We start from the raw sequence: 14,571 nt of genomic DNA, 5'->3' as shown, positions 1-14,571 counted from the left end.
AGAATATGCTAATCAATGACTAGAAGATAACTACACATAAACTACATAAATTCATCAACTAACCATTCAGAAATGTTGTTTACATGTTGTCACTTCTTCTTGAGTCTCTCCATCACTAGCCGTGTTTCCGTTACCCTTCAAATTGCGCAAATTTTGAATTGAAAATACGCCCAATGGAAACACGTCATTTTTACAAAGACTCCCATTTATCGCAAAAAAGATTTAGGGTCGCATGAGGGTTTTTTTCAGGCAATGCAAAAAATTAATATTTTGCGCAACTGCAATGGAAACAGTTCTTGTGCATTTACAGGTCAGCTGACGTAGATGACGCGGTGTGTTTGGATAGAATACGAGACTTTCTTTATTAAAGTCATAAAAGACAAAAGAATTACAGGAATACTGGATTCTAAACCTCAAATAAATGCCACAATCAAGACCTCGGAGCAGAACTGAGGGAGAAACACCCAGAACTCTCCCAGTATAAGGGTCTTTCCTCACCATTAATGATTGGATAACACACATACGTCTATAATGGCCAGTGCAGTGGCTGGGATATACGTAAACCCACCAACATCCGTCGCCATGATGTTTGGAATGACTGATCGCGAGAGGAAAAAATGACGTTTTAGTCGCATAACATCGGTTAATGGAAACGCCGTCATTTCGCAATAGTTTTTTGTCGACATTTAGAAAAAATCGCAAAAGTTTTGCCCAAATCTGTAATGGAAACGCGCCTATTGTCTGACTCCGGTTTGAACACAACAGGCTAAAGGTTTTTGAAAATTTCAGTGCATGTCTGTGTGAGGTAAAAGGACACCAGCTCTTGAAGCTCCGCCCCCTGTGCCGGGAGCAGCAGCTCATTTGCATTTAAAGGGACACACACAAAAACGGTGCGTTTTTGCTCACCCTCAAAAAGTGACAATTTTAACATGATATATAAAAATATCTGTGGGGTATTTAGAGCTAAACCTTCACACTCTGGGGACATCAGAGACTTACTTTACATCTTGTGAAAATGGCATTATACCACCGCTTTAAAGCCATTTAAACCAGGTAAATGGGCATTTAACGTGTGAGACAGGTTTAGACAATCATGGGAAGTTTAGTGTGTGTGTGAAGCCACAGCATGAGGAAGGAGGAAGTCACAGAGATTGTGTTGTAGATACTGTATGTACAGTTTTACACTGAATATCTTCATGTTTGCTGTGTTAATGCATTCGTTGCTGTTTATTTGCATGCTGGGCATCGTAGGAAAGTGTTATTTGCTGCAGATCTCTGTGGTTTTCTCTGAGACGTCTCGGTCTCACAGCTCCTGAATTGTCTTTCATTTCCTGTGAGATTGTTTCGTGTGCTGATGCACGCCGTCTGAGGTATAAAGAGTACCTAAAAACAATACTTGAGCAAATGTACAGCGAAAATATCTCTTGAGTTACAAGTCACTCATTCCAATGCAACTTGAGTGAACGAAACGTGAACAGAACTGAAGTGTTTTACTGGTGCTGAATGTTGGCTCAAAGATGAACTAGTCCTCAACAATCCAAAAGGGCGCAAGTAAACCAATATGCCTCAAAAAATCTCTTCAATACATTGGATAAATAAATGAAATAGTCATTGGTTTCGGCCTCATCATGTCCTCATCTCGTATATGAAACACCTGCATTTCAGCAACGTCCTGCTAATGCACGCGCATCATGTGAAGTGGCCTTGATGACCAGTTTAGGGCGAGTAAGAGAAAAACGCACAAGCTGTAGTACCTTCACTGCCCTGTAGATGGCGATATCACTACTTTTGTAGCTGAAATAAACTTAAAGTTTGGTGCCATGCAAAATGTAAGGAGTAACTGCATTCATATGCTAGAGCTACATGATTAATCTTGATTCAAACTCCCACGCAATCTTACTCCTAAATGACAACAATTCCGCTCTGTCTATTAAACCGAGTTCGATCACAGCGAACATTACATTTACATTTATGCATTTGGCAGACGCCAAAGCGACTTACATTGCATTTCAAGGTACACATTTATATTCTTATCAGTTCTTGCTTTCCCTGGGAATCGAACACATGACCTTGGTGTTGTAAGCGCCAGTGCGCTACTGTTTGAGCTCCAGGAAAGCCTATAGACATGCAGATCTGCGCTCTGATCCAGAGAGAGCAGTTGTCATGAACAGATATGAAACTTTTTAACCACAGAGTATCATTATTTCTGTTTTACAACAATTCAGATTATCACAGAAGTACTGGGATAAAAGTTTATAGTTCACATATAAAGTTTGTAAGCAGAGCTCCAGTGTGTTCTGATGTGTGTGTGTGTGTGTGCAGGTGGTCATTAACTGTCCTCTGGTCCGCGGGATCAAATATAACCAGGCCACTCCCACGTTCCACCAGTGGCGGGACTCGCGGCAGGTGTGGGGGCTAAACTTCATCAGTAAAGAAGACGCGGCTCAGTTCGCTAGTTGGATGATGCACGCGCTCGACGTGCTCAGCGGTCAGACGGATTCGGGTCAGTGATCAGGAATTATTACTGTCTCGTATTACCTGTATGTTTAGAGTTTGCTCTTATCTGTGTGATTTGGTTTCTGTCGTACAGGTGCGTGTCCTCTTCCTCCTCGACCGGCTCAGAACGGCCCGAGCGCTGAGGAGTTAGAGCAGAAGAGGAGGTATGACCATCATCATCTTCATCCTCATCATTAGATCAGACCTGCACAACAGTCCAAATCAATCCTGATTCACTTCACTTACTGTTAGTGATCTGTCAGTGATCTTATTCTACACTCATCAGAATGTAACACTTTTCCTCCTCAGCCGATGTCATCAGTATGAAGGTAAAATGATGCCATAAAGTATTGCATGCGCAGGGTAAGATTTGTGAAAGTGTACATAAGATTGCAAGCGTAAATTAAATTTGCATGCGCAAGAGAAGATTTGTAAAGGTGTAAATCGCCTTTCAAGTGTAAGAAAAAAATATTTGCAGCATTTAACTGTTATTCGTAAGTGTAATTCATATATTGTGAAGCTGCAGCTTCATGCTAACGCAAAATAAATAGGATCTGTATTCCTCTGACTTCCATTTTTCCGCGCGAACACTTTTGGCACGGTTTTTGCGCTCAAATACGGCCAAAAGTATTGCAGGCCCGTGAACAGCAATTTGCGACCGAAAACAACAGAGTTAGGAACTGCAAAACAGATTCACTGCATAAAATCAAACTTTGTGTAAAAAATAAACTGTTGCAAATGTCTAAATGTGTGCATAGGGCAACAAAGTTCCCGAAATAACCCGATTTGTACAGTTCCGTCTTTCTTTTACCTGCGCTTCCAGTTTTGGCACGATTCTCTCACTCATTGAGTTTTGCAAGCGCGAAGAGGAGGGCGGGTCCACCTTCTTCATGTAGCCAATCAGATGAGCTTCTCGCTGACTCTAGGTTTACTCTTATCTGATTGGTTCAATAAACACGCCAGTCACCAGAACACATCTTTATCTTCATTTGGCTCAGAAACCTTCTGGTTGCCGAAATGGTACTTTTAATGCACACATACATGTTAAATAAATAGATAAACAAATAAAGAAACAAATAAGTCATGATTGCTTAATAAGCTGTGCACCATAGGATGACTATATGAGTACATACTGAATTTCGAGCTGGTGTGTTAAAAAAAAATTGTATCTGAACTACTGCATGCATAATTTCACCTGTCTACTGATAGGGGGATTCCACTATTATTATGTTACAATAATATTTTTTCGTGTGTTAAAGAGCATCTCTAAATTATGCACCATTTATCACCTGCAATGCCATCGTGTAACCACTAGATGGCTGTATAGCCCTATATATGAACATATCAAGACGCTGTATATTCCCTGGTTGCTGGGTTTTTATTCAGACATAATTAGTTACTTTTTGTAAAGGTTGAGTTTAAGTTGATTTAGTATCAGTTTTTCATTACAGTCAAATCTGGACAAAAAGAAAGCATTTTGTTATTTATACTAGCTAGTAGCTACATATAATAGCTTGATCAGTCACACGAAAGTAATCACTTAATCAGAATTAATATTGGCAGTGCGACCAAGACAATATTTCAAAATATGTAATTGAGTGTTAAATGCCTCGAACAGAGACATGATGTGAAAAACACTGCATCAGAATTGTATTATTACATAAAGAATGGGTATTAAATGTTTTGATTGTAAAGTTTAACATCTGCTCAGTGGTGTAACAGATTATATAACATATCAAATTTCAATCCAGTAACGTTAACACCAGCTTGAAATTCAGTATGAATGTTAGTCAGCTTTAATCAGCCTAATGGTGCACAGCTTATTAAGCAATCATGACTTATTTGTTTCTTTATTTGTTTATCTATTTATTTAACATGTATGTGTGCATTAAAAGTACCATTTCGGCAACCAGAAGGTTTCTGAGCCAAATGAAGATAAAGATGTGTTCTGGTGACTGGCGTGTTTATTGAACCAATCAGATAAGAGTAAACCTAGAGTCAGCGAGAAGCTCATCTGATTGGCTACATGAAGAAGGTGGACCCGCCCTCCTCTTCGCGCTTGCAAAACTCAATGAGTGAGAGAATCGTGCCAAAACTGGAAGCGCAGGTAAAAGAAAGACGGAACTGTACAAATCGGGTTATTTCGGGAACTTTGTTGCCCTATGCACACATTTAGACATTTGCAACAGTTTATTTTTTACACAAAGTTTGATTTTATGCAGTGAATCTGTTTTGCAGTTCCTAACTCTGTTGTTTTCGGTCGCAAATTGCTGTTCACGGGCCTGCAATACTTTTGGCCGTATTTGAGCGCAAAAACCGTGCCAAAAGTGTTCGCGCGGAAAAATGGAAGTCAGAGGAATACAGATCCTATTTATTTTGCGTTAGCATGAAGCTGCAGCTTCACAATATATGAATTACACTTACGAATAACAGTTAAATGCTGCAAATATTTTTTTCTTACACTTGAAAGGTGATTTACACCTTTACAAATCTTCTCTTGCGCATGCAAATTTAATTTACGCTTGCAATCTTATGTACACTTTCACAAATCTTACCCTGCGCATGCAATACTTTATGGCATCATTTTACCTTCATACATCAGTCCCTCTTATTCATCAACCAATTACATCAAGTCCCGCCCACATTTATTTCTCACTGAACATGCGTTTCATGCGTCACATTACAGAAGCGATACGAGTTTTCTATTTATTTGTCTGTCTGAGAATATACAATATATATATATTTATTTATCAGTCCCTCTGAAAATATATAATATAAGGTATATTTCTTTTTGTATAATATTTATTTGTTTATTTATATATATATATATATATATATATATAAAAATAAATTTTGGGTCCCTGAGAATATATTTCTGTCAGGACCACTACCGTCAAATATGATTGACAATTAGCATACAGTTTGGATTGGCGGAATGGTTCCGTTCTGGGCGAGAACTCCCTGCGCATCCATGCAGCCTAGCATGGATAAGAGCAGGGAGAGCAGCAATAATCCCCCTTGGGGTAAACAGAACAGAACCAACATGAAAATTTGCAAATATATTTAATTCAAGATTTAAAGTACAACATTATTCAATAATTATTCTGATTCAAGGGGAATCAGAATGTCAAATCCTGACTGGGCGAGAGGAGGAGCTGGGGATGGAGGAGGGTAATTTGCTCCTGAGAAACGCGATAGCTGCTGATAATACTGAAGGAGCTTATATATGTATACGGTGATAGGTGTCGTATTCCTATAGGTAGATGTGGATCAGCTGAGGGTCAGCTGATGCGAGCTTGACTAACGTGACCTGCCAGAACTAACGCTATGCTTGATATTTATCCATTTATGTATTTGCCCTTGTGAAAAAATATATTATTTATATATTTGTGCATTTATTTATTTGCGCATTTAATTGACTTATTTATTCAAGTTTTTATTTGTGCGTTTATTAATTTATTTGTGCATTTATTAATTTATTTATTTGTGCGTTTATTAATTTATTTGTGCATTTATATTATTTATTTGTGCATTTATTAATGTTGCATTTATTTATTAATTTGTGCATTTAAAAACTTATTTCTGTATTTATTTATTTGTGCATTTATTAATTTAATTGTGCGTTTATTAATTTAGTTGTGCATTTGTTAAATAAAAAAATGCACAAATACATTAATAAACACACAAATAAATTTTTTTTTTTTTGTGTTTATTTATTTGTGCATTTGTTAATATATTTGTGCATTTATTCATTTATTTGTGCATTTATTCATTTATTTTTGCATTTATTTATTTGTGCATTTATTTATTTATTTGTGCATTTATTAATTTCTATTTTAAATGGTTCTCATGTGGATGTCAGTGAGATGCTGAGTGTAACTGGTGTGTGTGTTCAGGCAGGAGCAGCAAGAGAGAGAGAGACAGGAGCAAGAGCGACTGGAGAGAGAGAGACAGGCATCTGCGGCGCCAGCCCCGCCTCCTGTTCCTCCTCCCGGTCCGGCCTCTGCTCCTCCTCCTCCACCCGGACCTCCACCTGCTCCAGGACCCCCGCCGCCCCCACCACCACCACCACCTCCTTCAGGAGGAGGAGGAGGAGCTCCACCACCCCCGCCCCCACCCTCAGGAGGAGGGGGAGGAGGTGGAGGAGGAGGAGGAGGAGGAGGAGGAGGAGGAGGAGGGGGAGGAGGAGGAGGACTAGGAGGAGATGGAGGTCTGGCCGCAGCACTCGCTGGAGCTAAACTACGGAAAGTGGCCAAGGTCAGTCCGAAGTTCACCTGATCCACTGTGTTCATCTTCAGTGATGTTTAATAAGAGGCCTGTATAGAGAGAGAGCGCATTCCAACAGTCTTCATTGATTTTATATTGCGAGAAGCTGCCTCCTTGTCATTTCTGACTTATAACAAAAAACAAATCAATGTCTAAAAGCTGCTATGTGACAAGGTATACAGCAAACAAGCTAACAAACCCAGAAATAAGTTTTTATAAGCTGTCGACCCCAAAAAACTAGCGTTTAAGGACACAAAAGTGCACAAAAGCGCACAACAGATTTGTCTCTTCTGGCCACCAAGGAGACGGCTAAGTCAGTAGGCCGGTCAATGGCAGCCACGGAGAGACATCTTTGGTTAAATCTATCCGACATGAAAGATAGGGATAGATCTGTTCTAATGGACGCTCCGCTCTCGTCTTCTGGCCTTTTCGGCAACTTGGTTAACATGGTCGTTGAGAGGTTTCAGGAGGCGAAGAAACAAGCAGCGGCGTTCCAGAAGTTTCTTCCTCGCCGAACTATGGTCCTCGAGACTGCTTCGCCCAGCTTCGTGGAAGCTACTGCCAAATATATCTTGTTGGGTCCTGCTCACTATAGAAAAGGGTTACAGAATTCAGTTCGGTTCTCATTTGACCAGATTTCTTGGGATCCTCCCTACGCTGGTGGACCCCGAGCAGGCTTTGGTTATGTACCATGAAGTTCAGACTCTTCTACGAAAGGAGGCTATAGAAAGGGTTCTTTCTCCCAGCAGGGAGTCAGGGTTTTACAGCCGTTACTTCATTGTTCCAAAGAAGGATGGAGGGTTGCGTCCTATTCTAGACCTGCGCCAACTAAACCGCAGGGTTCAGAAACTCAAGTTCAGGATGCTACACTCAAACAGATCGTGTCACAGATTCAGTCTTTGTCACGATAGATTTGAAGGACGCATCCATGTAGCCATCCATCCTCATCACAGGAAGTTTCTAAGGTTCGCTTTCAGGGGGCAAAGCGTACCAATATCGGGTTCTTCCCTTCGGCCTAGGTTTATCACCCCGCACATTCACCATGCGTGGATGCAGCTCTGGCTCCACTGAGACTCCAGGGCATTCTCGTGTTGAATTAAATCGACGACTGGTTGATTTCAGCTCTGAGCAGATGACAGTCCTGCATCGAGAGGTCGTTCTGTCTCACACAAGAAAGTTGGGGTTGAGGCTCACTTTTCCAGGCGTGGTTTGGGATTCGACGACGATGCAGGCACAATTGTCCCGTTCGTATAGCATCGATTCTCTCAGCCGTAAATGGGGTAAAACTCGGCCAGACACTCACTGTGAAATAGTTTCAGAGACTGTTGGGTCTTATGGCAGCTGCGTCCAACCTAATAACTTTTAGCCTTTTGTACATGAGACCCCTGCAGTGGTGGGTCAGAACATCTTGTCGAGGCAGGGGCTGAGGCCCGGGGAATGGAGACTTCACCCCAAGTTGGTGAAGTTCCTATGGGAGAAGTTTGGTCAAGCACAAGTAGTCCTAATTGCATCTTCAGAGACAACTCACTGTCCCACATGGTTCTCCCTCACGCATCCAGCTCCCCTGGGGTTGGATGCGATGGTTCAGTTGTGGCTGAGGCTAAACCTGTATGCCTTTCCTCCAATATCTTTGCTCCCAGGAGTTCTGTAGAGGGTTCGCCGGGAAGGGGCCCGTCTATTATTAGTAGCCCTGTACTGGCCGGCCCGAGTTTGGTTCTTGGACCTGATGTGTTCCTTCTAGACGGCTCTCCGATGGAGATTCCGATCAGGAGGGACCTATTGTCCCAAGCAGGGGTCACGATTTATCATCCTCGCCCAGAGTTGTGGAAACTGTGGACTGTGAGGGGGCCCAGCTCATAGAATCGGGTCTCTCGACCGAGGTCGTGGAAACCATACTCCAGTCCAGAGCTCCCTCCACGAGAAGACTATATGCACTGAAGTGGAGACTGTTCTCTTCTTGGTGTGGAGAACGTCAATTGGATCCAGTCAACTGCCCTTTGGTTCAGTACTTGATTATTTGCAAGAATGTTTCTCTGCTGGATTATCTTCTTCCACCTTAAAGGTGTATGTGTGTCTGCTTACCACACTCCTTTGAGTGGTGCATAATTGGAGAGAGATCCTCTCATTACTCGTTTTCTTCGTGGCACTCTTAATCTGCTATGCCCTGTTAGGGCTTTGGATGCCTATGTCCACAGAGCTGCCCTGTGGCGAAAGTCAGATCAACTCTTTGTCTGTTTCGGGTCACCTAGAAAAGGCTACCCTGCATCTAAGCAGAGGATGAGCAAGTGGGTGGTCGAGGCTATCTCACTTGCTTATGAAGTGGCTGGTCAGCCTTCACCTATGGCTATTCGGGCCCATTCTACCAGGAGTATGGCTGCCTCAAAAGCTTTATTGTCGGATGTCTCCCTTCATGACATTTGTGATGCGGCAGGCTGGTCCTCACCACACACATTTGTGAGGTTTTATAACTTGGATCTAGGCTCCAGGGTCTAGGATGCTTGTATCTTAGTGTAAGCAATGATTTCACACAGACAGGCATTGGTTATTATGGGGTATAGTGGGTATCGTCACACCATTGGACTGATTTCACACGTGCTTCATGACGCAACCACGCAGGGGCGTTCCGACAGTGTCTCGACACAGGTTGAGTTCCCTCTTCAGGGAACCAGGGTTACATACGTAACCTGAGACGTTTTCCCCCTCGGTGGGCTTGGTTTTCAGATTATGTCACGTGTCGCTCTGTCTCTATGTTTGAGCTTTTGTACATGTTCCGAGTGAATGATTGACAGGTGAGTGGGCGGTCCTTCAGTGTTGTCCATGATATATCAGAACTACAGATCTGATCACCTGACAGATGTAAACACCCACTGTATGAGGTCGTGGACCGGCGCTTTTCAACCAGGGGCCTCGAGATGACTTAAAATGAGACAAACTAATCTAAACAACATAAAATCAAGATGTTTTTTATTTTAATTCTGCCCCTCAAAAATGTTGAATATTGTTGTGTACAATGAAAGCCCTTAAAGTCAAAAGCATAGAGAAACTCTCATGCATGAACTCAGAGCCCTCTGCTGGTTATTCACTGGATGTGCAGGACGACAGTGGAGCACCGGCTCCAGCGGCGAGCGCCAGTTCAGGAGGTGGAGGAGGAGGAGGAGGAGGTGGAGGAGGAGGTGGAGGAGGAGGTGGAGGAGGAGGAGGAGGAGGACCAGGACTGATGGGAGAAATGAGCGCAATTCTTGCTCGACGGTCAGTTAAATGCCACCACAATCATATGATGTTTGCTCTGGAATACTATTGCATAAATTTAGTCCAAAACCACCCGCTTAGACAGGAAGTCGTTTAACAGCCAGATCTTACATCTCTTTACCAAATACTTTACTTATACAAATTACTTATACTTGTATACAAAGACTGTACACTCATATTACTATGAATGGTAGAGAGTGCAACGCACAATATAAGTGGAGCTGCTTTATTCACCGAAACCATGCACATACCCAGCTGACAAAAATATGTTCAAAGAGCGTTTTGCAAACGTTCCCATGACTGAATGAATGTTCTCCAACTGTTCAAAATGTCCAGTTTTTGTCTTAAAAACGTAATTTTTCTTGGTTATGTGAACGTTAAGGAAACGTTCCATCATATCATTCTTCAAACATTATGTGAACGTTACTTTTGAATGTTCTCTGAACGTTCTGAAACAAGTAACATTTAATAAACGTCTAACTAAAACATTTCAGAAGAAAACATTCCATGAACGATGTATTCGATTCAAAACGATGAACGATTTTGAACAGTCGGAGAACATTCATAGACACACAGTCATGGGAACGTAAGCAAAACGCTCTTTGAACATATATTTGTCAGCTGGGAATGAGTCATTCTGAAATCATGGTTTCGGTGAATAAAGCAGCTCCACTTCAGTAATGTGTCACGACCATCAGCCTTATTTACAGATCTTCCTCTCTGTGTGTTACAGAAGAAAAGCTACGGACACTCCAGGGGCGAAGAAGGTTGAAGCGAGCAGCGTAAGTGTGTTTGTGTTTTACTGGAGCTCTGTGTGTGACGCTGATCTCTGATCTCTGATCTCTGGTCTCTGGTCTCTGATCTCTGTTTTCAGGCTGATTCTGTGAACAATGACTCCAGATCTGCAGGTGAGAAAATCACTTCTTACCGCACTTCCTGTTTACTTCCTGTTTACTCTGAACGGTTCACTTCACATCCTGACCTCAAACGTGCTTTATATTTCTCATTCAGATAAAGCAGACGTGGTGAAGAAGCCGTGGGAGAAGCCGTCGTCCGTTTCACGGTAAAGTCGCGTCGTCTTCTGTGTGTCTGTTCACAGGATCAGTTAAACCTGTCATCAGTTTTCATTTTAATTTTGTTTATTTAGTTATGTGCTTTTGTCATTTGTATTAGTTTTTGTTTTTAAAAATATTTCTAAATAGTTTCCTTTTAGTTTTATTTCAGATAGTAATAGTTGAACTCCATCTTGTTTTAATTATTGTCTAGTTTTTTTATTTTATATTTATGTTTTGTTTCATTTCAGCTTAACAAAAATGTTTTTAGTTGGTTTAGTTAATGATATGCACACTGGTTTAAACAGGGTGAACTCAGCGTCTAAGACTCAGGAGAAGAGCCCCGTTTCTCCGGCATCCGCGGCTCCGTTGAGCAGGTATTTCATGCTTCGGACTGAGTGTTCTGTGTGTTTATAAAGGTTCTGTGTGTCTCCAAGGGTTCTGTGTGTCTCTAAGGGTTCTGTGAGGGTTCTGTGTGTCTCCGAGGGTTCTGTGTGTCTCTAAGGGTTCTGTGAGGGTTCTGTGTGTCTCCGAGGGTTCTGTGTGTCTCCGAGGGTTCTGTGTGTCTCCGAGGGTTCTGTGTGTCTCTAAGGGTTCTGTGAGGGTTCTGTGTGTCTCCGAGGGTTCTGTGTGTCTCTAAGGGTTCTGTGAGGGTTCTGTGTGTCTCCGAGGGTTCTGTGTGTCTCCGAGGGTTCTGTGTGTCTCCGAGGGTTCTGTGTGTCTCCGAGGGTTCTGTGTGTCTCCGAGGGTTCTGTGTGTCTCTGAGGGTTCTGTGTGTCTCCGAGGGTTCTGTGTGTCTCTGAGTGTTTTGTGTCTCCAAGGGTTCTGTGTGTCTCTAAGGGTTCTGTGAGGGTTCTGTGTGTCTCTGAGGGTTCTGTGTGTCTCTGAGGGTTCTGTGTGTCTCTTCTGTGTGTCTCTGAGGGTTCTGTGAGGGTTCTGTGTGTCTCTGAGGGTTCTGTGTGTCTCTGAGGGTTCTGTGTGTCTCTTCTGTGTGTCTCTGAGGGTTCTGTGAGGGTTCTGTGTGTCTCTGAGGGTTCTGTGTGTCTCTTCTGTGTGTCTCTGAGGGTTCTGTGAGGGTTCTGTGTGTCTCTGAGGGTTCTGTGTGTCTCTGAGGGTTCTGTGTGTCTCTTCTGTGTGTCTCTGAGGGTTCTATGAGGGTTCTGTGTGTCTCTTCTGTGTGTCTCTGAGGGTTCTGTGAGGGTTCTGTGTGTCTATGAGGGTTCTGTGTGTCTCTTCTGTGTGTCTCTGAGGGTTCTGTGTGTCTCTGAGGGTTCTGTGTGTCTCTGAGGGTTCTGTGTGTCTCTTCTGTGTGTCTCTGAGGGTTCTGTGAGGGTTCTGTGTGTCTCTGAGGGTTCTGTGTGTCTCTTCTGTGTGTCTCTGAGGGTTCTGTGAGGGTTCTGTGTGTCTCTTCTGTGTGTCTCTGAGGGTTCTGTGAGGGTTCTGTGTGTCTCTTCTGTGTGTCTCTGAGGGTTCTGTGAGGGTTCTGTGTGTCTCTTCTGTGTGTCTCTGAGGGTTCTGTGTGTCTCTTCTGTGTGTCTCTGAGGTTTCTGTGAGGGTTCTGTGTGTCTGAGGGTTCTGTGTGTCTCTTCTGTGTGTCTATGAGGGTTCTATGTGTCTCTGAGGGGTTCTGTGAGGGTTCTGTGTGTCTCTGAGGGTTCTGTGTGTCTCTGAGGGTTCTGTGAGGGTTCTGTGTGTCTCTGAGGGTTCTGTGTGTCTCTGAGGGTTCTGTGAGGGTTCTGTGTGTCTCTGAGGGTTCTGTGTGTCTCTGAGGGTTCTGTGTGTCTCTTCTGTGTGTCTCTGAGCACTAAAGCTCCATGTGTCTGTGGTTCTTGCAGGACGAGGCCCGGCAGCAGCACCGGAGGAGACTCTGGATCCAGAGACGGTTCCGACCTGGAGAAATTCAAAGAGGTCAGCAGCTCCTTCTCACACATCGACTCGTTTCTCTTTTGAACAGACTGACTTACTAAAGCATGATGTGTCTGATAACAGGAGATCCTGGAGGAGATGCGCAAAGAGCTGCAGAAAACCAAAGATGAAATCATCAGTGGTCAGTCGTGCTCTTCCTCTGCTGTTCTTGAGGCAAATACAGTGCGGTTCTAGATTTGACACTGGGATTGTTGTGTTTTCATCCACAGCTCTGATCGAGGAGCTGCAGAAGAGCAGTGTGGTGTAGCAGCTTCACGCGTCAGCATCCGGACGACGAAGAGACGTCCGCTCAAACCACAGACACAAGACGCTTCGTTCTTATGCACTGCAAAAAATGAGCTTCTTCCTCAGTATTTTTGAATAAAATTAAGATATATTTACTTGAGAAGCCAAATGACATCAGATATTAAGTCTTGGTTTGCACAACCAAGATCACATCACAACCAAATCAATAAAAAATCACAGCCAATCAGAAGAGCGTGTGGGCGGAGTCTCAGCAAGCGCACAGCACTCATTCTGTCATTGGCCACATAATTTTATACAATATTAATAGACGTGAGAATAATTCTTAAAAAATTATATTTATTAAAATTTATTTAAAATATCATGTATGTAATTTTGCTTCTAAAGTAAATGTATCTTGGTTGAAGAATGTTTAGATATTTTTACTGGAAAACAAGATGCCTTCAGTTCTGGCCCACTTGCTATTTTTTACACCTGCTGCCTTTCACTTCTCTTTTTCTTTGCATCATTTTGTATGTGTGTGTGTGTGTGTGTGTGTGTGTGTGAACATTAATGATGTCTATTAATATTTTTCTGATCTGCTGCTGTTTATTCCACCCAGTGCGCATGTTTAAATCAGCGGTTCACCGTGTGCATCTAGAACTAGTGTCAGTAGTTGGTTGTTTACATGTGTGTGTGGGCTTCTGTGTAACTGCAGGTTATTTATCATCCGCTGTTCTCTGATATTTATCATTCTCTGTTCTCTGATATTCATCATTCTCTGATATTTATCATCCGCTGTTCTCTGTGTTTGACCGGGGGTTTTCAATCTGGCCTCCATAGAAAAGCTCAGAGAAAAAGTGCACAAATAAATGAATATAAGATTGGATGAAATAAATAGAAATAATTTTAAATTATATAACAGTGCAGCATTAAAGTGAGGTGAAAAACATAGTAATGTAACATACAAATCAAAGCGAGATATTTTGAATAATATATACTTTTTCACCATATAAATTGTGAGTATATTTTAATTGTGTTTATATTTTGGGGTCCTTGGCATGTGAAAGATAGAAATCCCCCTGCGTTAAATAATATGCTTGAAGTAGAAACCCGATGTGAGTCTCAGAGAAGAATTGAGTGTGTGTGATTGCAGAGCAACATCAGATGTGACGAACGAACGAACTACTGTATTAATTTTGTATGTCATTAACGAAAAAGTACTGTAGTATTTCCATGCTTTTTGGTCATGTACTGGTACCGTCAAAGTACTCCTGCTGATTGTTTTACAGACTGTGAAAGATCCGCTATGCAGCGCTTGAAAGTGCAAATAAAAGCTGATCCCGGATCAGTGTCTCAG

The 14,571-nt window shown here is 42.4% G+C and overlaps 1 protein-coding gene across 1 annotated transcript in view; it reads left to right on the top strand.

Annotated features, from left to right (window-relative positions):
• vaspa (vasodilator stimulated phosphoprotein a) overlaps positions 1-14,559 on the top strand; it is a 23,702-nt gene extending 9,143 nt beyond the window's left edge. Inside the window, exons 3-13 of the mRNA XM_084400057.1 lie at positions 2,323-2,503; positions 2,591-2,660; positions 6,393-6,753; positions 9,857-10,011; positions 10,745-10,793; positions 10,886-10,919; positions 11,023-11,074; positions 11,372-11,440; positions 12,899-12,971; positions 13,053-13,110; positions 13,199-14,559. Coding sequence (XP_084256183.1) covers positions 2,323-2,503; positions 2,591-2,660; positions 6,393-6,753; positions 9,857-10,011; positions 10,745-10,793; positions 10,886-10,919; positions 11,023-11,074; positions 11,372-11,440; positions 12,899-12,971; positions 13,053-13,110; positions 13,199-13,236 — 1,140 coding nt within the window. The 3' untranslated portion in view covers positions 13,237-14,559. The remainder of the gene's footprint in view (positions 1-2,322; positions 2,504-2,590; positions 2,661-6,392; positions 6,754-9,856; positions 10,012-10,744; positions 10,794-10,885; positions 10,920-11,022; positions 11,075-11,371; positions 11,441-12,898; positions 12,972-13,052; positions 13,111-13,198) is intronic.
• The last annotated feature ends 12 nt before the right edge of the window (positions 14,560-14,571 follow it).

The sequence above is a fragment of the Rutilus rutilus genome (assembly GCF_951802725.1).
Source record: "Rutilus rutilus genome assembly, chromosome: 25".
NCBI classification, from domain to species: Eukaryota; Metazoa; Chordata; class Actinopteri; order Cypriniformes; family Leuciscidae; genus Rutilus; species Rutilus rutilus.
Note: the sequence above shows the minus strand (reverse complement) of the source record. Positions and strands in the feature narration are given on the sequence as shown.